This window comes from Suricata suricatta, chromosome 17, assembly GCF_006229205.1.
Source record: "Suricata suricatta isolate VVHF042 chromosome 17, meerkat_22Aug2017_6uvM2_HiC, whole genome shotgun sequence".
Taxonomy (NCBI): domain Eukaryota; kingdom Metazoa; phylum Chordata; class Mammalia; order Carnivora; family Herpestidae; genus Suricata; species Suricata suricatta.
Window position 1 is genome coordinate 8841874 of NC_043716.1, and position 22605 is coordinate 8864478.

The 22605-nt window shown below is 48.2% G+C and overlaps 1 protein-coding gene across 7 annotated transcripts in view; it reads right to left on the reverse strand.

The window, feature by feature from the left end:
* PIGL (phosphatidylinositol glycan anchor biosynthesis class L) overlaps positions 1-22605 on the reverse strand; it is an 81372-nt gene that overhangs the window by 10041 nt on the left and 48726 nt on the right. Inside the window, exons 3-7 of one of the 7 annotated variants that reach the window (XM_029928105.1) lie at positions 14920-15010; positions 10991-11058; positions 8571-8602; positions 7001-7051; positions 1849-2313 (exon numbers count right to left, since the gene is read on the reverse strand). In XM_029928105.1, the coding sequence (XP_029783965.1) occupies positions 2129-2313; positions 7001-7051; positions 8571-8602; positions 10991-11058; positions 14920-15010 (427 nt within the window). In that variant the 3' untranslated portion in view covers positions 1849-2128. Of the gene's footprint in view, positions 1-1848; positions 2317-7000; positions 7135-8570; positions 8603-10990; positions 11059-14919; positions 15011-22605 lie in introns of those variants that run through there. The other 6 variants (XM_029928104.1, XM_029928107.1, XM_029928106.1 and 3 more) reach the window with 6 other exon arrangements.

Genomic DNA, 22605 nt, shown 5'->3' on the forward strand with positions numbered 1-22605 from the left:
CGGCCATTTTATTGCGGGTCAGAGAATAGTTCCAGGCACCGCCAGGGACCGACGACCCCCACTCTCAATCTGGCCTCTCTCAAACTGAAATGCCCCACCGTGGAATTCCAGCATCCCCCGCCCCACCGAAGTGAACAGCCAACTGAATCCTGCCACCGTCCAAAGATGCCCCTACGTGGCTCTCAGCCCACCTGAGCTCAAACCCAGATCTCTTGCGCCCATAAAACACCTTGCTCTCCCGTACCAGGCGCGACTTCCCTGACTCCCCGCTCCCGGAGTCACAGAACCTCGCCCAGGAATTGCAGACTCCAATAAAGGCCTTCTTGGCTCCATAGCTTGGTCTCTGTCTGTCCTCGCGCCTCTGCCTCCATCTATCAAACCTTACAAGCATCAGTGACTTATTTCCGGTCACGGTTTCATGTGGAGGCTATTAGGGGCTTCTGACAGATTAAGAGACAGAAAACATAACCAGATTTGCAGTTCTGATTCCAGCTTCAGGGCCTGGATAGCCCTGTCGGTCCCATTTGGCCCCTAGGAGGCATTCAAGAGAGCTCCAGGGAGCAGGTCTCTAACCCGTTGCTATGGAGACAGCAGTTGGTGGGGGGGGGGCAGGCAGCGAGCTACCCACCGGATAACACACACCGAGAGCCTTTCTGTGTCGGGACTTGAACTTACATTAGTCCCCCTGCTTTATGCCATGGATGTCAGAACACCAGCAGCTCATCTTTCCTGAGCCCTGACTGCGTGCCGGACCCTTTACCATGTGTCCACCAGGCATCAGCTCCTCTGAGGTGGGCACCGTTATGGACCCCATTTTGCAGATGCGAGAATGGAGGCAGAGAGAGGTCACACGCCTTCCCCGTGGTTATGCTGCTGGTCAACCTGCCCTCCCGCCCAGGCCCCCCTGCACGTGGAGCCCCAGTTCCCCGCGGCTGAGCTCCTCTGCCTCAGGCCACGTCCCTGGACCAGTAGTGGGCTGTGGGAGACGCCAGGAGCCAGGCGCCTCGGAGTGCTTTTGTTTGTAGCACTATTTTACGACACCCGCTTTTTTTTTTAATGTTTTTTATTTATGTTTGATACAGAGAGAGACAGAGCATGAGAAGGGGAGGGGCAGAGAGAGAAGGAGACACAGAACCAGAAGCAGGCTCCAGGCTCTGAGCTAGCTGTCAGCACAGAGCCCGTTGCGGGGCTTGAACCCACGAACGTGAGATCTGACCTGAGCCGAAGCCGGAGGCTTAACCGACTGAGCCCCCCAGGCGCCCCCGACACCCGCTTTTTTGAGTGTTAACACACAGAACACAAAGAAAGAACAGAAAATAACCCAGTTCCAGTTGTCTTCCTGCTTCGCCCTGAAGACTGGGAGCGGAGACGTTTGACTGGAAGTTCCTTCAGGCCAGGCCCGCGTCGTAACAGTCTCGGTGTATGACATGCTGGGGACAGCGTTCTGGCCTTGGGAGCCCCGGTCAATTTAAGGGCTGTGATGTTAAATGAGGAACTTCCTCTAGATTCAAATCTGATACATAGGCCACAACGTTAATCAAAGGAATTGTGAACGAGTTCAATATTTTGTGCGTGTGTGCATGTGGCCGTGCGGTGGGCCTGCTTTGGAAATGATGTAAAAATACTGAGGGGCGCCCGGGTGGCTCATTCGGTTGAGTGTCCAACTTCGGCTCAGGTCATGCTCTCGCTCATGGGTTCGAGCCCCGCGTCGGGCTCTGTGCTGACAGCTCAGAGCCTGGAGCCTGCTTCAGATTCTGTGTCTCCATCTCTCTCTGCCCCTCCCCTGCTCACCTTTTGTCTCTCTCACAAAATAAATAAACGTTAAAGAAAATAAAAACAAACACTGCATCAATGCACCTGATTACCTTCATCTGTAACCCTGGCAGGCTCTGCGCTACGTGTTTGACATACTTTGTGTCTGTACATAACCTGTTTTTCACAAGAACTTGAGGATCTAGCGGGGTAGCCATTATTATCCTTGGGTTCGTTTGGTTGTGGCCGCTGTGGTTTTTTTCCCCCGAGACGAAGAAGCTCAAGCTTGGACGACCCGTCAGCCCGCCCGTTTGTGAGGCTCCGGCACGATGAGCAGAGCTCTCGAAGGGCCCCCTACCCTGGGCTCTCCCTCGGCTCAGGCGGGGGAGCCAGCTGACGGCCAGGCCCCGGGCTTCCTGGGCTCCTTCTGCTCCCTTCTTCCGTGGCCCGGAAAAGTCTCCTGCTTCAGAGGAAGTGCAGAGAGTTGATCCTCAGGTATCTGGAGAAGAGCACATAGAGGCGGCGAAACCAGAGCAGCTGGCTGCGGTGGCAGGACATGGCCTTCTAGAAGAATCGGAGAGGACCAGTTAGGAAGCCCTTGCACTGAAGCAGTTTGTGTTGTGCTCACTTCTGCCTCGCGCACCCACGAACAAACCTCACCCCGTAGCCGAGCGTGGCTTCTCCCCGGGGCGCGACCTCTCCGATCGGCCTCCACTCACCGCCTCTGTCGCGTCCTCACTTACAACCACGTGATAAAAATCCCGTGACGCCAATGGCAGCTCTAGCCCCCCAGTCTCCATGCGGTATCTCAATCTGACAACCCAGTGAGTTAACTAGTGTTATTATTGCTTTAAAAAAATGGATGAATGAGGAAACTTGTCAGCCTCAAAGAGCTGGTCACAGCAGAGCTGATATCTGAATCCAGAGCCACCTGAGTGACTGACACCTACATTCTTAATTTCGTTGCTCCACTGCGTTGCATGTAACGCACACACTCACTTGCGTGCGCGCGCACACACACACACACACACGTTTTGTGGGAAGCAAGCTAGAATACTATGCTCAAACTCTTCTGAATCAGGCAAACTGGGAGGAAGAGGAGGAGAAGAAAAATGAACACACACAGATATGGGGCGCCTGGGCGGCTCAGTCAGTTAAACATCCGACTTTTGATTTTGGCTCAGGTCATGACCTCACGGTTTGTGATTCTGAGCCCCACAGGTAGAAATGACAAAATAGAAAACGTTTCTTTAACCATCTTAACCATTTATGGTTCTGTAGTCTTAACCATACATTGCTGCATAAGGAATCTAGCACTTTTTCATCTTGCAAAAATAAAACTCGAAACCCACTAAAACCCAGCTCCCCATTCCCCCTCCCCCCGTCCCTGGCCACCACCATTCTAGCTTCTGTTTCTGTGCCTTTGACTGCTCTAGATGTCTTATGTAAGTAGAATCAGACATTATTTGTCCTTTTGTGTCTGGCTTATTTCACTCAGCAAAATGTCGTCGATGTTCATACACTTTGTAGCGAATGACAGTGTTCCCTTCTTCTTCTCCTTCTTCTTTTTGTTTAAGCCTGAATAATGTCCCATTGGAAGCGTGTAGATTTTCTCAGTCCATTCAAATGCCGCGGACATTTGGGCCAGCTCCTGGCGGGTGGCTGCTGTGCAGCATGCTGCAGTGAACACGGGTGTGGAAGTATCTCTTCAAGACCCTGCTTTTAATTCTTTTGGATATAAACCCAGTAGTAGGATTGCTGGACAGTGGTAATTCTGTTTCCTTTTCCTTTTCCTTCCCTTTCCTTTCCTCTTTCTTTTTTAGTAAGTAAACTCTACCCCCCACATGGGACTTGATCTCACAACCCCAAGATCAAGGGTCATGTGTTCTACTGACCAGCCAGGCACCCTGTATTCACTTTTAATTTTCTTATTCTTAACTGAATTAAGGCGTTCTGACCCAGTCAAGAGGAAACAGTAAGTTCGTGCTTCCTGTTCCAAACACATAGCGATGACAGAGAAAAATGCAGAGAGAAAAAACGGGTCAAAACTGACATCAAGAGGGGCACCTGGGTGGCTCAGTCGGTTAAGCCTCCGACTTCGGCTCAGGTCATGATCTCACATTCGTGGGTTCGAGCCCTGCATCAGGCTCTATGCTGACAGCTAGCTAAGAGCCTGGAGACTGCTTCGGACTCTGTGTCTCCCTCTCTCCCTGCCCCTCCTCTGCTCGCGCTGTCTCTCTCTCTCTCTCTCAAAAAAAGTAAAAATATTAAAAAACCTGACATCAAGAGTACCACAAACTTAAAGAATATGGACAGAGGTGTGAGAGGCCAAAGCAGAGGATTACTGGCTCCAGGGCTCAGAGCAGAGAGGGGGCCGGGAGTCTGCTTCGGACCCTGCTGGTGGGGGGGAGGGCTCCCTTGTCAGATTGAGAGGTTGGGGGGGGAAACGCTGCCCACTGCTTTGAGAGCAAACTGAATGCTTCGAGAGCAGCATGGAACTGAGGAACTGAGTCACCTGCTGGCTCTGTGACAAACTGGCAGGGACGACCTGGTTCTGGCCTTCCAGCAACTGCAAACTCTCTAGATGAGGAGGGGGAGCACAGAGGAAGAGGGGAGTGACATCCCCACAGTCAACCACCTTGCCCTGAGTTTGCAAATCAGAATTCCTGAAGACAGAATGTAACGTGATGCAAGGAAAAAGATCTAATAAAATTAGCAACTAGACCATGAAGGCATTTTAGACAAAGATAGTTTTATACAACACTTTGTCGAAGATTAATTACATTTTGGACATTCAAAGAATTAAGTGGGAGGTAAACCAGCTTAAAGAATAAATTATTGGGGCACCTGGGTGGCTCAGTCAGTTAACGTCTGACTTGATTTCAGCTCAGGTCATGGTCTCACAGTTGTGAGGCTGAGCCCCTCTTAGGGCTCCGTGCTGAGCGTGGAGCCTGCTTTGGATTCTCTCCCTCCTTCTCCCTCTGCCTCCCCGACTTCCATGCACATGCGGTTTCTCTCTCTCTCTCTCAATTAAAAAAAAAGGATAACAAATTGTGAAATTTTAAAAAATGGAAGTGAAACAATAGGTGGTCATAAAGTAACAAAGATAGTTTGGAAATGAAAACAGCATGTGAAACAGAACAAATATGAAAGAACAATTAGGAGACACAAAGCATAGATTAAGCGTCCTGGCGGGGGGGGGGGCGGGGGGGAGCGCATGGGTGGCTCAGCGGGTTAAGTGGTTAAGTGTCTGACTTCAGCTCGGGTCCTACTCTCGCGGTTTGTGGGTTCAAGCCTCACATCGGGTGCTGTGCTGACAGCTCAGATTCTGTGTCTCCCTCCTCCGCTTGTGCTCTGTTTCTTTCTCAAAAATATCATGCCCTCAGAAATAAAAGAAAGAAACGTCAAGGGACAGCTGGCAGACTCCGGGAGAGAAGCACACAGCTCTTGATCTCAGGGGGGTGAGTTTAAGCCCCATGTTGGGTGTAGAGATTACTTAAATAAGCTTAAAAAAGATTAAGAGTTCTCAATATATATTCCATAGGAATCCAGGAAGAGAATGGAGGGAACATCACACAAGAGATAAGAGGTGAGGAGTTTTGAGAATTGCCAACAGAGTCCTCAGCCTGAGAGTAGGAGGCAGAATAAACACGAGCAAATCTGCCCTAGACACACGGTGACAAGACTGTGGAACGCAGAAACACAAAGATAATCTGAACTGTTAACATAAAGCAGATTAACTGTCCATGGGTAATCAGATCGCAGGGCCAGCGGTTCCTGGTGCCAAAGGACAAGGATGGGAGTTCCGTCTCCAAACACCTTTGCGGAAGGAACATAACTCAGACCAAACCTTTATTTCCAGCTCAACTCCTTCAGAAGAGGACACGCGAACACTCAAAGGCTAAGAGAAGTTGTCTTCCTTACACTGTCACTAAAAAAATGCCGAAGAATATGTATCAGCAAAAGTAAGCCCAGAGGTAATGTGTGCGATACAAGACACAAGGAAGGGCCAGGAATCTAGTATTTATCATTAATGATATTATAAGACACGGTATGGGGCACCTGGAGGCTCAGTCGGTTAAGCGTCTGGCTTCGGCTCAGGTCATGATCTCCTGGTTTGTGGGTTCGAGCCCCGCGTCGGGCTCTGTGCTGACAGCTAGCTCAGAGCCTGGAGCCTGCTTCAGATTCTGTGCCTCCCTCTCTCTCTGACCCTCCCCTGCTCACGCTGTCTCTCTCTGTCTCTCAAAAATAAATAAAAAATTAAAAAAAGATATTATAAAGTACAGTAACTAAGTGGGGCAGAATTGATCAATGAGCAATTAAAACCTGCTAGAGTTTGGTAGCAGGGAGGACAGATACTGATTGCACTGAGTTTTATGGTTATGAATGATATTACAGTTTTAGGGGAAACCACAGAAACACCAAGTAAACTTCCAAAAGGGTTATAATCAGCCTGGGTGGCTGGGTCGGTTGAGTGTCAGACTTCGGCCCAGGTCATGATCTCACAGCTTGTGAGTTCGAGCTGACAGCTCAGAGCCTGGAGCCTGCCTTGGGTTCTGTGTCTCCCACCCCCCGCTCTCTCCGCCCCTCCCCTGCTCTTGCATCTTCTCTTTCTCTCTCTCAAAAAATAAATAAACATTAAAAATTTAAAAAAAAAACTTAAAAGAAGCATGTGTTATTTTTATCATCAGATAAAAGGGTGGGGACACCTAGCTGGCTCAGAAGGTGGAGCAGGTGACTCTTTATCTCGAGGTTGTAAGTTCAAGCCCCATGTTAGGCGTAGGGATTCCTTAAAAGTAAAATCTTTAGGGGCGCCTGGGTGGCTCAGGTGGTTAAGCATCTGACTCTTGATTTCCGCTCAGGTCATGATTTTCGGTTTGTGAGATCCAGCCCTGAGCCGGGCTCTGCACGGACAACATGGAGCCTGCTTGGGATTCTCTCTCCCCTCTCTTTTTTTTTTGTCCCTCTCCCTGCTTGTACTCTCTCCCTCTCTCTCTCCCTCTCTTTCTCTCTCTCGTGAGTACACATACACACTCTTTCTCAAAATAAATAAACATTTCAAAAAGATAAAAAAAAAAGAAAAAGAAAACAGGTGAAAGTCCTTGAAAATCTACGCCTGCCAAGGTGTAGCCTGACAGTCCTAACACTCGGGTGCTGAGTGGAAGGTTTTCAGTTCAGGGTCGTGAGGAGCCCAGGGGTCTGGGTCACAGATCTAGCGGAGGAGTGTCCAGGAATTCACAATCCTCACCTTGGCCCGGGCCACTTCTTCGCTGGTGAGCACGAAGAGCACATCCGGGGTCTGAAGCAGAGAAAAGGGCAGGTCCAGAAGGGAGAGATACTTGCGCAACACATTCACCGACTGCAGCGTGAGCACGGAGCACCCTGGGGGGGGCGGGGCGTCAAGAGTCTTGTCACTTCCAGGCAGATTTCCCTGGGCACCCTACTCCTCCCTTGGGGCCAGGGCAGGGCAGGGCTGTGGCCATGGAGCTGCCGGACGGCTCTCTGGCACCACCATCCTCACAGACAGGAAGATGGAAGCGTCTCAGCTGGGTGTCCGCCACTTGCTACCGGCCTTAGCTAGATAAGGTTGGTTGTTAGAGGCTGGAAACTGGCTACATCAAAATCAAGGGAAAGGTGATGAAGACCGGCATTTTGTATCGGGAGGCAAGAGACCTGGTTCCTGCTCTGGCGCTCAAGACCTGACAGATTTGGGAAAGTCCCTTTAGCTCTCTGAGCCTCAGTTTTCTCACCTGTAAAATGGCGTTGACAGTGTGGGAGCCTGTCTCACAGTGTTGATAAAAGGATAAATTAACTACAGTCCTGCTCCAAAGCCCTCACAGCTTGGTAAGCTCAGCCCGCTCAGAAGCACAGTCTACTTATGTTTTCACTGGCTTCATCTTCCTAACAGTCCTGAGAGATGTACATTACTCCCACTGACAGACCAGTAACCGGCTCAGAGAGGTCAGTGTCACATAGTGAATGGCCAGGTGGGCTCAAACGCCTTCTAACGCAAGCAAACAAACCCATCAAGCACCTATCAGCCATTGACAAGTAACTGGGGGCCGGATGTGAGTTCAGACAGACTGAAGAAACACTGGAGGTGAAAAAGCCCCCCACCTTTAGAAAGCTAGAGAGATGAGCAGCCAGGGCCCGGTGTCATGGTTAATTTCATGTGTCAAGTTCACTGGGTCACAGGCTACCCAGATACCGGGCTGCACATGATTTCTGGGTGTGCCTGGGAGGGTGTTTCAGGATGAGATTAGCATTTAAATCAGTGGCCTCGGGAAAGCAGTTGCCCTCCCAGTGTGGGTGAACAGGATCCAGTTCATTGAGGGCCTCAACAGAAGGAAAGGTGGACGAAGGGAAAATTCCTTCTTTTCTGTCTACTGAGCTGGGGCACCGGTCATCTCCTGCCCTTGGCCTGGGGTTTACACTGTTGGCCGTCTTGCTTCCCAGGTCTTTGGAACCGACTCACTGACACCACCAGGTTCCTGGGTCCCTAGGTTGCAGAGACGCCAGACTGTGGGGCTTCTCAGCCTCTGACTTGCATGAGCCAAATCCTTATAGTACGTTTCTTTCATATATGTATCTCCTGTTGGTTCCGTTTTTCTAACCCATCTGGCCTCTCCTCACACCCAGAGGCTGCCTGGCTGGCAGGGCACGTCCCAGTGGGTACACGGAGCTGGGGCAGAGAGAGTGTGGTCCAGCCCCCACAGCCCCACCTTTGCGGCAGGTTTCCGTATATTTACGCATTTTGCCCAGTAAGGTTTTTTTAGAGGGATAGTAAATAGCACACTTTTGCAAAAGGGACAACTTACCTTTAGGTAACTTCCCTTCTGAGTGTAGGGTCCTGGAGGAGGAAAGGACAGGAGTGAGAGGGAGCAAGAATTCCTTTGCAGTTAATAGGAAGAGGCTTCAGAGTGTAGAGGTCAAGGGCAGGCCTCTCCAACATGGGCCACAATGGCAGGTAGATTACTTTGAGTTAAAAGCAATCAAAAGCCAGCAAGTTGAGGAAAACTCCTTTATATCCCCCCTCAACCACCAAATTTACACTGGAAGGGGGGCCTGTACCAGGAAGAGAACTAGGCCAAGAGATTTCTTTTTAGCTAAGAAATTTATCTGCATAACAGGGAAACATCTGTCTTCCAAACATCTCCTCTCACCTTCCTGCTAATGTTCTTCCTCTTCTTTGTACCCCCAGACTGCCATCCTCCACCTGAGCTGAGGATGACTGATAAGCCTCAGGTTGCCTGACAGTCTTTGGAATTTCATGTTTGTGTAGATTCTCCATATAATAAAATTAAATTTGATTTTCTCCTGTTAATTGTCTCATGGAAATTTAATTCTTAGTCTAGCTAGAAGAACCTTGCACAGAGGAAAATTTCTTCCTCCCCAAGAGTATTAAGGCCTGCCACACCCTATGATCCTTCTGTAGGTTTCTAGGCAGTTGCCTTTGAATCAATCACCAAACGGGTTTCTGGGATTTCATACTTCTGGCTATAGCTAAAGGGACCAGGGTGGGCGACTTACCCAAGGTCAGGCAATCTGGGGGCTGACCAAGGTTATGAAGCGTCCTGGTCCAAGCTTTGCCCATTACTGATGAAGGTAACTACAATGGACTCTTCCAAGTTTTTCTCTTTTGAAATTGTAACATGAGTATAGCGGGAGACTATTTAAAATATTAATTGATATTTCTTTCCTGGTAGTTCTTTTTCCTTTTTGACCTTCCCTGCTCCCACCTTCTGACTTCTGCACTCCCTACCTTCAGAGGAAGGTGGGGCCAATCCAACAGTAACGGACTCTAAATCTCTTGCCTGCTTTTGTTTGTAAGTGAAGGGATGGAGAGAGATTGGGTAAGTAGCTCCCATCCCACCACCAACATGAAGACGACCTGCTCATATGAAATGGATTCCAGTTCTGCTTCTGCCATTGTTTAGCCTGGCAGTGCTGGGAAAGCCACTTCCCGTCCTCAGTCAATGAGGTGGCTGGACTCGGATAGGGGAGATCGCTTCCAGCTTTATACATTTCCCTGCTCTGGTCTAAAGAAATTTCTTTTTTTAATGTTATTTTATTTTTTTGAAAGACAGAGAGAGACAGAGCTAGCAGGGGAGGGTCAGAGAGAGAGAAGGAGACACAGAATCTGAAGCAGGCTCCAGGCTCTGAGCTGTCAGCACAGAGCCCGATGTGGGGCTCAAACCCACAAACTGCAAGATCATGACCTGAGCTGAAGTCGGATGCTTAACCGACTGAGCCACCCAGGCGCCCCTCACTGCTCTGGTCTAAGAGTGTCGGGAATGTTTAGAAGAAGGTTATAAAGTATGTGCTTCACTTCAAGGTGCCCCTTCCCTTCCTCAGTGGCTAAGCCAGGTCCGCCACTCCGCCACTCATGGCGCCCAGGACAAGCACTTCTCTCGAGGGCACAAAACATGGTATATGTTTGTATGACCCGACCCTCAGTAAGTCCCTCAATATCTTTGCGGTGCAATTTTCTTTATCAGTCAAATGCAGATACCTATTTGGAAAAACAGTGGCTGTGAAGAACAAAATGTATATCTTCCTCCTCCAAAGAAAGATTTGAAATAGTCTACACAATGTATAATGGAAGAAAACAAAATAAATTAGAATAAAAGGAGGAAAAAGAAGATGAAGCCAAGAGGCACACCGATTCACAGAACTCAGTCCTGGAAGTCTCCCACAGATGTACAAGGGGTTGTGAATTTGGCCCTAAAGCTCTCTGTGGCCAAAGCAAAGAGAGAAACAAAATGTTATCCCATTTTTCCATGGGGGGAAAAACCTTAGGTGTCAAGACAAACAATAATAAGACGACTCAGGAGCGATTTCTCACAAGAATGTGGTGAAATGTGGTGAGCAATGTGGCCCACAGGGCTCTGGGTAACTCAGCGGTCACTCCCATGGGGCCCAGACGGCGAGGAGGAAGCGCTTTAGAAACCAGTCGTCATGGGGCACCTGTGTGGCTCAGATGGTTAAGCGTCTGACTTTGGCCCAGGGTGTGATCCTGTGGTTCGTGGGTTCGAGACCTGCATTGGGCTCTGTGCTGAGGGCTCAGAGCCTGGAGCCTGTTTCAGATTCTGTCTCCCTCTCTCTGCTCCTCTCCTGCTCGTGTTCTTTCTTTCTCTCTCTCTCTTAAAGAATAAATATTTTAAAAAATTAGAAATATCCATTCACCCTGAGCAAAGGAAAAGACCCTCTCCCACCTCCCACACGTGGAGAGTCCTACCTCACAGCGTGATACAGGGCAACGTGATTGCTGTGACCACTTACTCCCCCTGCATCGAAAGTCACCACCTGGAGAGAAATAGAGGGTTTTTATTTATGACTGAATGCTCTCTCTGCCTCAATTTCAGGGTAGCTGCCCTCATTCCCATGGGGTGGAAAGGAGCACACGGAACCCTGGAACGTTCACAATTCTGAGTAGGCCCGAGCTCACGTCGGAGCAGATTGCTTCGGCCGGCTGTGTGGGGACGGTTTCTGCGGGTCTTGCTGTTTACTCTTGTTCCGGGCCAGCGGAGCGGAGTGGAATTCAGCCACGATGGGAACCTGAGTTCGGCTATCTCTGTTTCCTATCTGCCCGGCCATTTATTGCACAGTTGATTTTCTTGGCCGGCTGCTGGGTGATTTATTTGGCTTCCTTTCTTCGTGCCATACTGAGGGCACAGAGGCTTTGAAGAGCAAAGTCTACCATGCCCTGGGGTCAAAATCACGGAAGTGTATTTACTCATGGACTGCCTCTCTATCATCTATTTTTTTTTAACATTTATTCATTTTTGAAAGATGGATAGAGACAGAGTATGAGTGGGGGAGGGACAGAGAAAGAGGGAGACACTGAATCCGAAGCAGGCTCCAGGCTCTGAGCTGTCAGCACAGACACGATGTGGGGCTTGAACCCGTGGACCGTGAGATCATGACCTGAGCCAAAGTCAGATGCTTACCTGACTGAGCCACCCAGGTGCCCCATCTATTTTTTTTAAGTTTATTTATTTATTTTGAGAGAGACAGAGAAACAAGTCGGGGAGGGAAAGAGAGAAAGAGAGAGAGAGAGAGAGAGAGAGAGAGAGAGAGAATCCTAAGCTGTCTCCATGCTGTCAGCAGAGAGCCCAATGCAGGGCTTGAACTCACAAACTGTGAGATCATGACCTGAGTGAAAACCAAGAGTCAGACACTCAACCGACCGAACCACCCAGGCACCTGTTATTAGTGATAAGCTTAGTCTAGGCTCCAACATTTCATTTCTACACAGCTGATTAAAAAAACAAACCCCAAATAGCAATTTGAATAATAATAATTTGCTTGAATAGTAAAATAAGTAAAAAAGAAATATAAAGAAGAGAACAAGGGCTCAGATAAAAGAATGGGAGTGGCTGGTTGGGTGTAGGGGAAAGAGGCAAACTATCCCCAAGAAAAGAGGGTGGCCATGCAGCACGGACTAAAGGGACAAGATTGGGCTTGAACTCACAACCCTGAGATCAAGACCTGAGTTGAGATCAAGAGTCAGATGCTTAACTGACTGAGCCACCCAGGTGCTCCTGGTCTTTCTATTTTAAATCATAAAATGCTTACTTCAGGTATGGAGAGCTCTGTTAAAATGAGAGCAGCTAACATTTATTGAACATAGGTTTGGGGGGTGGGGATACAGATTGAAAGAAAATTTATTTATATTTTATCTTATTTAAAAAATTAGAGGGGTGCCTGGGTGGCTCATTCAGTTGAGCATCCGGCTTCGGCTCAGGTCATGATCTCACGGTTCGTGGGTTCGAGTCCCGCGTCGGGCTCTGTGCTGGCGGCTAGCTCAGAGCCTGGAGCCTGCCTCAGAATCTGTGTCTCCCTCTCTTTCTGACCCTCCCCTGCTCGCGCTGTCTCTCTCTGTCTCTCAAAAATAAATAAAAAGCATTAAAAAAATTAGATATTTTTATAAAAAATGTTAACATTTATTTATTTTTGAGAGACAGAGAGAGTCAGAGCACAAGCATGGGAGGGGTACAGAGAGAGAGGAACACAGAATCTAAAGCAGGCTCTAGGCTGCTGTCAGCACAGAGCCTGATGTGGGGCTCAAACCCACAAACCGTGAGATCATGACCTGAGCCGAAGCCAGACACTTAACCAACTGAGCCATGCAGGCCCCTTTATCTAAAAAAATTTTAAGTAGGCTCTGTGCCCAGTGTGCAGCCCAATGTGGAGCTTGAACTCGGCCCGGAGATCAAAACCTAAGCTAAGATCAAGAGTTGGACACCTAACCGACTGAGCCACCCAGGCACCCCTAAAAGAGAATTTAAAGTCCTGTTAACTGGTCCTGATTCAAACAAGCAAAAATAAACACAAAATAGAAACATATTTATGGCATGACACTACTGGAAATATAGAACACTGATATTAAGGAATTGTGACTTTTTTGTGACAATGGCATTATAGTTACATTATTAAGGGACTCAATGTCTATTAGAAATGCATACTAAATAACTTAAATATGAAATATGATGCCAAAGATTTGCTTCTAAATAATACAGGAGGTGGTGGAGGTGAACAGGTGTTTAAATGAAACTAATATTGACTGCAGGTTAATTATTACAGAATCTGAGTGATAGGAACACAGAGGTTCATTAAACTATTCTATCCACATTTACATGCTAGAAATTCTCCCTAATGGAGAAAAAAAAAGAGTTAAAGGCTTATAAAAAGCAAATCTTGGGGGTACCTGGGTGGCTCAGTCAGTTGAGTGTCAGACTTTAAATTCAGCTCGGGTCGTGGGATCGAGTCCTGCAATGGGCTCTGCACAATGCCTGCTTGGGATTCTCTCTCTTTCTCTCTCTGCCCGTCTCCCCCTTGTGATCTCTCTCTCTCTCTCTCTTAAAAAAAAAATGCAGGGGCTCCTGGATGCCTCAGTTGGTTAGGCGTCCGGCTTCAGCTCAGGTCATGATCATGCCATCTGTGAGTTTAAGCCCCGCGTCGGGGTGTGTGCTGACAGCTCAGAGCCTGCTTGGATCCTCTGTCCTCCTGTCTCTCTGCCCCTTCTCCACTCGTGCTTGCTCTCTCTTAAAAATAAATGAACATAGGGGCACCTGGGTGGCTCAGTTGGTTGAGTGTCTGACTTCAGCCCAGGTCACGATCTCACGATTCGTGGGTTCAAGCCCCATGTTGAGCTCTGTGCTGACCGCTCAGAGCCTGGAGCCTGCTTCAGATTCTGTGTCTCCCTCTCTGACCCTCCCCTGCTCATGCTGTCTCTCTCTCTCTCTCAAAAATAAATAAAACATTAAAAGATATATAAATAAAAAATTAAAAAATCAACATTAAAAAAAGGTTCAATAACTCAGTTTACTCAGTGAATTCAGCATTGATAAAAACCTAACATGTTTTTGTGCCAGCAGGACTTATCAAAACTGAAACCAAAAGATTAGGGCTTTAAGTGGCAGGATTTTAGGCATTAACCAATGAGGGATTATTATGATTATTATTTTACAAGTGTGCAGTAAGCCTTCTCAACAGCCTTAACGCGGACCACTGGCGACGGCCAGTCCAGGCCATCCTGGTGGCCCCGGGGGCCGCGCCCACACCTGTTCACCTCGCGAGTAAGTGTGAATCTCCATCATCGCCCTGTCTGTGACCAAAATATTCTCCTTGTAGGGCATGCGAATTTACCCTTGTGTTTTGGGGGGTGAGAAACTGAGGTTTAAGATCCTAATAGCTTCACCACCTGGTGACCTCGGGCAAGCTCCCTGGTCTCGGAAACCCGAGTTTCCTCCATGTCAAATGAGAATTATAACATTTACCTCTTAAAGTTAAAATGGCTCTCTAAACGTGGCAGTGCTTGGCGGAAGGCGAAATTCTGCACAAATAGGAGCTAGACACAGCACCAGCTCTGGGGGCCCTGGGTGCTCAGGTGGCAGGACAGAGGTGGGGGGGTGGGGGTGGTTAGGGAGGATACAGTTTGGGAAAAAACCTCTGCCTCTATCTGAGCCTGAGCGTTTGGTTTCATGGTCTCACAAAAGGGGTGATTTTTGCTCCTAAGATGGAAAAGAGAGCACTGGTGGGGGTGGGGATGGGGGGCAGGGACACTTTTTGAAGTGGTCTTGGAGGTCTGGATGGGGGAGGGCAGCCATAGTAAAGGTGTGACCCCGACCCGCCGCTTTGCATTCTGGGAGGGCGTCCCCTTACCAGGTTGATGCTGTTCACTTCTATGTGCCGGAGGAGGGCGCTCGCCACACGCTCTGCGTCCCACTGCACAGCTGGGTCGTCTGGGAAATCCCTGGAAGGAAGAAAGAAGCACATCTTGAACAGATTTCCTAATCAGCTGTGAACTTCTCCTAAAGCTCTGGTAGGTGTGTGTGGGTCCTGTGATGGGAATTGTATGGGGGTGGGGGAGGACCCCTTAAGTATCCATATTTCAGCGAAAGAGATTAAGAAGCGTGACGCAACTAGAGATCAGCGCACAGTTTCACACGACACACTCTCGGAGCTTTGTGCTCGCCGCTGCGGGGCGCAGACCCACGGAAGAGACAAGCTGGGGAGACGTGTGGACCCCGCAGTAGGATAGGGAAGAATAATAGCAGTAGCGCTTTAATAAAAAGTACGAAGCTATGTTACTTCGCTTGACCTCATGAACACCTGAGGGAGCTTTCCGGATGACGTTAAGAAGCCTGCTTGCAAGGTGGTTAGCGTTGGATTCAAACCCAGGCTTTCTGACTGCAAAGCGAAGACGTGTTCGCACTGGGCAGCCAGCAACACCCTCTCTCCAATGCGGCTGCACCACGCGGGGCTGGGCTCAGAAGTCTCTGCACATTCACCTGCACCTTATCTGTGTCTCCACTTGGCCGCGCCAGAAGCCTGTCTCCTCCCACGTCTGTTTTTTGTGACTGACCTATGGCATCACCTAACCTGAGACCAAGGGCCTCAATTTGAGGATGTTCTTCATATTCTTTTAATTTTCTTATTTATTAAATTTTTCTTTTTCTTTTTTATATATATATTTAAAGTTTATTTATTTTGTGCGTGGAGGAGGGGAAGGAGCAGAGAGGGAGAGAGAGAATCACAAGCAGGCCCCAAGTTGCTAACACAGAGCCAGACGTGGGGTTCGATCTCACAAACCATGAGATCATGACCTGAGCTGAAATCAAGGGTTGGACACTTAACCACTGAGCTACCCAGGTGCCCCTATTTACTAAATTTTAAAATATAATCTCTACCCCCAACATGGGGCTCGAACCCATGATCCCAAGATCAAGCGTTGCATGCTCGGTCGACTGAGCCGTCAGGTGCCCCTATTCATAGTCTTATAAATAGATATTCATCTCTCTTTGGCTCAGGTCCCGTGGCAACACCCACAATGATACCCGAGGATTCAGGCTCTCTGTTCCCCACCAGACAAGCTGCTATAACCTCTTTATGGACAAAGACCATTAACCAGCCTTCTTCGGACTGCGGTTAAAGGAGAGTCACTGAATATTTTTTCAGCAGGAAATTGACAGGAGCCTCAGCACTAAATAATGCAGGTATTTCCACTGCTTCCATGGCTACCTCTACCCACCCCTAGGGTGGCTTCCACAGAAGGCAGCTTCATACTTTTCTAAGCACCGCCCTGCCAGCCTTTCCGTGCAGTTCTCATAATGCTCCCGCAGTGAGAGCTCAGCTGGTGGGGGGACAGAGAGGCGAAAAGGGAGAAGGAAGGACCAGTACAGAGTCAAAGTCTAGCCTTGCTCCCTGGGAATGGAGCTGAATATGGTGCGTACAACATGACCTGCAGAGCGCAGACTGCTGGAGAGATACTGCAATCTGGGAAAACAGCCTGGAGTGAAAGCCCTACATACAAGCCCCTGGCTGGGAGGGCCACTGGAAACTGCGTGCTCGGGTTATATTTACCCGGACGGAAAAGCAGTCTAAGAGAAAGGTGAGGGAGTGGTTGCTACACTAGTTCTCAGTTCTGACGGGCTGAAAGAGGAATCCGTGAGTGGGAGAGCTCACTGCCACCTTTCGTGGATCTTCAGAGAAGCGGGGTCTGCTATTCCAGGGCTCTGAGCTCAGGTGCGAAGCCACGCCCTTCCTTCTGTGGCTCCACCCTCTGACCGCTGATAAGGAAGCCGGAGGCTGATCATGGGGGGCTGGGGGGCCCGCTTTGGATGTAAATATCCCTTCTGTAATCCGGTAATCTGGCAGCACTAAATTAGTGATCAGGTCTACACTGCTCTTGGGCAGGCATTCAAGATTTCACCCATCTACCTCCCATTTTGATCCACTTCATCCCTCTTGATTTGAGGGAGCAAATAAGATAACGCATGAAACCTGTAAAGGGATATGAAAATGCCATCATAGTGGCTGCTACCCAGCATTAGCCTAGGCCCTTTCCAAAATAAATAAATAAATAAATAAATAAATAAGGAAAGGAAAAGACAGAAACCCCCCATCTCTCCTGCCCCTTACCTACCTAGAATGATTTGTGGTCAGTGGTTTCAAAGTGAGTGTAGGCATCTGAGGAAATGTATGAAATGATCCACTCAGGTAAAGCAAGAAATCACTACTATAACGTCTATATTTTTCTATGTTTAAATTGCTAATTTGCAGCATTTTTTTTAAAGGTTATTCATTTTGAGAGAGAGAGAGGGAGAGAGACAACATTAGTGGGGGAGGGGCAGAGAGAGATGGAGACAGAATCCCAAGCACTGACAGCTCAGAGCCAGACTCCGGGCTCGGAACTCACAATTGTGAGATCTGACCTGAGAGCCGAGATCAAGAGTCAGATGCTTGACTGACTGAGCCACCCAGGTGCCCTTGCAGCGAATTTTATAAGGTATCATATACTAATAGAGTTTAACATGTACACAATTTAAATAAGTAAGTCCATACATATTACAAGTGCATACTCAAATTTTGTTTCTTTTTTCAGGCAATAATGGTCAAAAATGTTTGGGGATTGCTGGTTTAATCTATTCGCCCTACATTTTCCTTTATTTGGTTCTGGATAGTTCCCTCCTCCACCCCGATATTTAAGAACAACTTTATTGAGGTGTAATTTACATAATATGAAGCTCACCCATTTTAAATATACAATTTTGTTACTTTTTAGTAAATGTCTGGAATTTGTATATTTTATTTTGCTAGTGTTTTGTGTATGTTAAATTCTTGATTCTCCAACCATTATAAGTTCCCTGATGGCCAAATGTGATAGAAGCCATTTAATGGTCAGGGTTCAGCTGGGAAAACAGAAACTGCCCGTTGTGGGGCCCCTGGGGGCACGGTTGGTTAAGTGTCCAACTCTTGATTTTGGCTCAGGTCCTGCTGTCACGGTTTGTGAGATGGAGCCCCTCATCAGGCTCTGTGCTGACAGCATGGAGCCTGTCTGGGATTCCTCTCTGTCTCTGCCCTTCCCTTGCTTTCATATCTACTCTCTCCCTCAAAATAAATAAAAGACACATTTTAATGTTTATTTATTTTTAGAGAGACAGAGAGAGTGTGAGCAGGGGAGGGTCAGAGAGAGAGGGAGACACAGAATCCGAAGCAGGCTCCAGGCTCTGAGCTAGCTGTCAGTACAGAACCTGACGCGGGGCTCGAACCCACAAACTGTGAGATCATGACCTAAGCTGAAATCGGACACTTAACCAACTGAGCCACCCAGTCACCCCTAAATGACACATTTAAAAAAAAAGAAGAAGAAAAAAAGAAACTGCTAGTTGTATCAGAGGATTTTAATACAGGGGTCCCTGGGTGACTCAGCTGGTTGAGCATCTGACTCTTGGTTTTGGCTCGGGTCATGATCTCACGGTACATGGGTTCGAGCCCCACATCGGCTTTGCACTGGCAGTGCAGAGCCTGCTTGGGATTCTCTTTCTCTCACTCTCTGCCCCTCCCCTGTTTGTGTTGTCTCTGGCTTTCTCAAAATAAATAAATTTTCTTTTAAAAATTTATTAAAATTTTTTTTACATTTATTTATTTTTGAGAGACAGAGCGTGAACAGGAGAGGGGCAGAGGGAGAAAGAGACACAGAATCTGAAGCAGGTTCCAGGCTCTGAACTACCAGTTAGCACAGAGACCAACTAGGGGCTTGAACGCACAAACTGTGAGATCGTGACCTGAGCTGAAGTCGGACGCTCAACTGACTGAGCCACCCAGGCGCCCCTGCACATGATTTTTTAAATTTATTTTTTTAAACTTTATTTATTTATTTTGAGGGCCAGAAACAGCATGAGCTGGGAGGGAGGAGTGGGGCAGAGCAAGAGGGAGAATCCCAAGCAGGCTCTGCATTGTGAATGCAGGGCCCAATGTGAGGCTCAAACTCATGAAAAACCCCGAGATCATGATTTGAGCCGAAATCAAGAGTCAGGTGTTTAACCACTGGAGCCACCCAGGCGCCACAGGGCTGCACAGGATTAAAGCAGTCCGGTGTCATCAGGGGGCAATGTGAGGTGGGAGAGACACAGATCATCGGGGTGGCCGTCACAACTTCTAGTTCCCTGCTCATCACGGGATGCAGGCAGGAGCTGCATTGGCAGAAACGCTGGGTAATCCCGAGCTGTACCCGGTGACCTTCCGAGGGCCTTTCCAGCTCTGAAATCTAGGCTTGCACACTGGAAGCAATTTCTGAGTGGGTTTAAAACACTGACTGTGGATGGTAGTTTTTAGGAAAAAGTAGAGGTCTTGGATGGTTAATAGCGTCAGGATGGAGAAAACCTGGCTCCTGGGGTCCTGCTCCCTTTCCCAGAGCTGAATCAGGTGCCCAGTATTAAGTGATGACCTATTTATATTACAGAATTTGTTCACTGCTGTGTACTTTGTACTTAGAATGCACTGGTCTGGTAAAGAGTAGGCACTCATTAAATATTGTTTTTCCCGTATTATTTTGGAATGTTCCCCTCACCATTTCTCAAGAGAGAGAGATCATTCATCATCATTATGAATAACTGGGATTACTTAAAAAATTTTTTTTAATGTTGAGTTATTTTTTGAGAGAGAGAGAGTGTGGGAAGGGGCAGAGAGAGAGGGAGACACAGAATCTGAAGCAGGCTCCAGGCTCTGAGCTGTCAGCACAGAGCCTGATGCAGGGCTTGGAATCACGAACCTTGAGATCATGACCTGAGCCGAAGATAGACACTTAACTGACTGAGCCTCCCAGGTGCCACTGGGATTGATTTTGGACGAGTGTCAGTCAGTAGCTGCTGACTTGTGACCGTGAAGAAGGGCTGAGCACATATATATATGTCGTCTCCAACATGTCTTGTGCCACAGAGCTCAACCTCTGTGATGCAACTCTAGTCTGATCAGCCTTCCCAGAGGATGAGGACATCAAGGTCAGGAACACAGCCTTCTGCTCCCACGTTGCTGGAATCCTCCCTCCGTGTGGAATGCGGGCGTCTGACCTCTGGCTTATGATTAAGTCGGGATTCCTCCCTGCTCTTCTCTCTCCCCTGCTGAACCCAGCACCATCTTCAGGGCCTTGCTTCAGCGCTGCCTCTTCCACAAGATCTAGAAGGAGTCTGGGGCCAACTACAAAGTTAGAGGGCACAGCCCCCAAGACGGCCCTCAATTTTAAAAAACATTTTAATTTTAAGTAATCTCTATACCCAATATGGGGCTCGAACTTACAACCCCGAGGTCAAGAGTTACCTGCTCTCCTGACTGAGCCAGCCGGGTGCCTCGACTGCCCTCATTCCTGACACCAAGGGCAAGTTCAGGGTTTCCCATAACTACCGTCACGTTTGATAATTTGCTAGAAGGACTCACAGAACTCCGTGAAAGCTATAATGTACAATTCTAGTTTTTTACAGAGAAAGGATACGGATTACGTCAACCAAAGGAAGAGATGCATACAGAGTCTGGGAGGGCTCTAAATGTGGATGATCTATTGTCGTCTAAGGAGTCAGGAGCCATTATTCTGCTGGCAATGTGTGATGACACATGTGGAGTACTGTCAACCCGGGAGGCTCCCCAGAGCGTTGGGGTTCAGAGTGTTTATTGGGGCTCCATTACTCAGTATGACTGATTGACTGATTGTCTACATGGTTGACCTCAGTCTCCAAGTGGACTGACACTGCATGGCCCAAAGCCCTGGCCCTAAAACCCTAAAGATACTACTAAATGCAAGCCTTTCTTGCATTTAGGGACTTTACTGAACATTTCTCCCCTCTTAGCGCCTCAGTAGATACAGTATTCTAGGGGCCCTGGGTGGCTCAGTGGGTACAGTGTCTGACTTTGGCTCAGGTCATGGTCTTGTGGTTCGGTTCATGAGTTTGAGCCCCATGTTGGGCTCTGCTGACAGCGCAGATACTGAAGCCTGCTTTGGATTCTGTGTTTCCGTCTTGCTTTCTGCCCCTCCCCCACTCACACTCTATCTGTCTCTCTCAAAAGTAAATAAACATTAAAAACCCAAAACATATAGTATTCTATTATTTTCTATTGCTTTGTGATGTGTCTGTCTCCTACCTAAAGTCAAAATATGAGGACAGACCTGCATCTCTTGCTCTTCTATTTCTCATGTGAAACTTCGCACAATCCAAGTCAAAGAACATTGAAATAAACAACAGTAAATGTCGGAGCCACTGCCATGTGCAAGGGTGGACACCAGCCGGCTGACGGAAGTAGCCTTTATTTGGCCGGGCCGAAGCCAGCTGTCCCAGCCTTTGGAGGTTGGAACACACAAGGCAGAGCTTTGGAATACAGCAACTTGATAAAAGAGATGAGGCACCAAAAAAAAAAAAAAAAAAAGTATGAATCCCCTCCTGGAGCAAGGCATCCCAGAGGGATCACCTCCCCTCAAGGCAGGGAAATATAAAACTTGACTTGGGAACCTTCCCACAGATACCAAGGTGACTCCTTTCAGCCCAACTACCTGAGTGGTTCTTTGCCCAAAGTTCAACTCTAATCAACTCAAGCCTTGAGTTCAAGTGATAACATTTGCAGTACCTTTCTGCTCTGACAGATGAGCAGTTCTGCCTTAGGTAAACACACTGGCAGAAGGTCTTCCTTGAAGAGACAGTTGGCACAGGACCTTTGCCTCACTTTTCTTTGTCCTGTCCCTCTTCCTGTTGGCTGGCGTTTGTAGCCCTCTTGGCCCACGAAGCGATCTTGGGTTTAACAGCCACACACAACAGAGTAACACAGAGAGAGCAGCCCTGGCCCCAAGGACTTCCAGAATGGAGGCAACCCCACCAGTCCCGGATGGCATACCTCCTCGGCTCACAGGGCTTTCTGTCATTTGCTGCATAACCAAATCCTGGATTTAGATATGCCGTAATATGTAAAGCCTCCACTTTATTGATTACTTAGGTTGTTTCCAATTTTTATTATTATAAGGCTGTACCAAGCATCTTTATACATAACTTTTTTTTAAAGTAGGGTCTACACCCAACGTGAGGCTTGAACTTATGACCCTGAGATCACCTGACCTGAGCCAGCCGGGGGCACCTGTATATCTTTTTGTATGCATCTCTCAATATTTCCGTGGAATAAAACTAGAGAAATTTAATTTCTCAGTCAAAGATGAAGTGAAGAGAACACGTGTAGATCGCTCTCTTAAGAACTGTGTTACGAAGGGGCGCCTGGGTGGCTCAGTTGGTTAAGCGTCTGACTTCAGCTCATGTCATGATCTCATAGCTTGTGGATTTGATCCCCGCATCGGGCTCTGTGCTGACAGCTCAGAGCTTGGAGCCTGCTTCGGATTCTGGGTCTTCCTCTTTCTCTGCCCCTACTCCACTTGCACTGTGTGTCTCTCTCTCAAAAATAAATAAACATTAAAAAAAAAAAACAGGGGCGCCTGGGTGGCTCAGTCGGTTAAGCCTCCGACTTCGGCTCAGGTCAGATCTCACGTTCGTGGGTTCGAGCCCCGCGTCAGGCTCTGTGCTGACGGCTAGCTCAGAG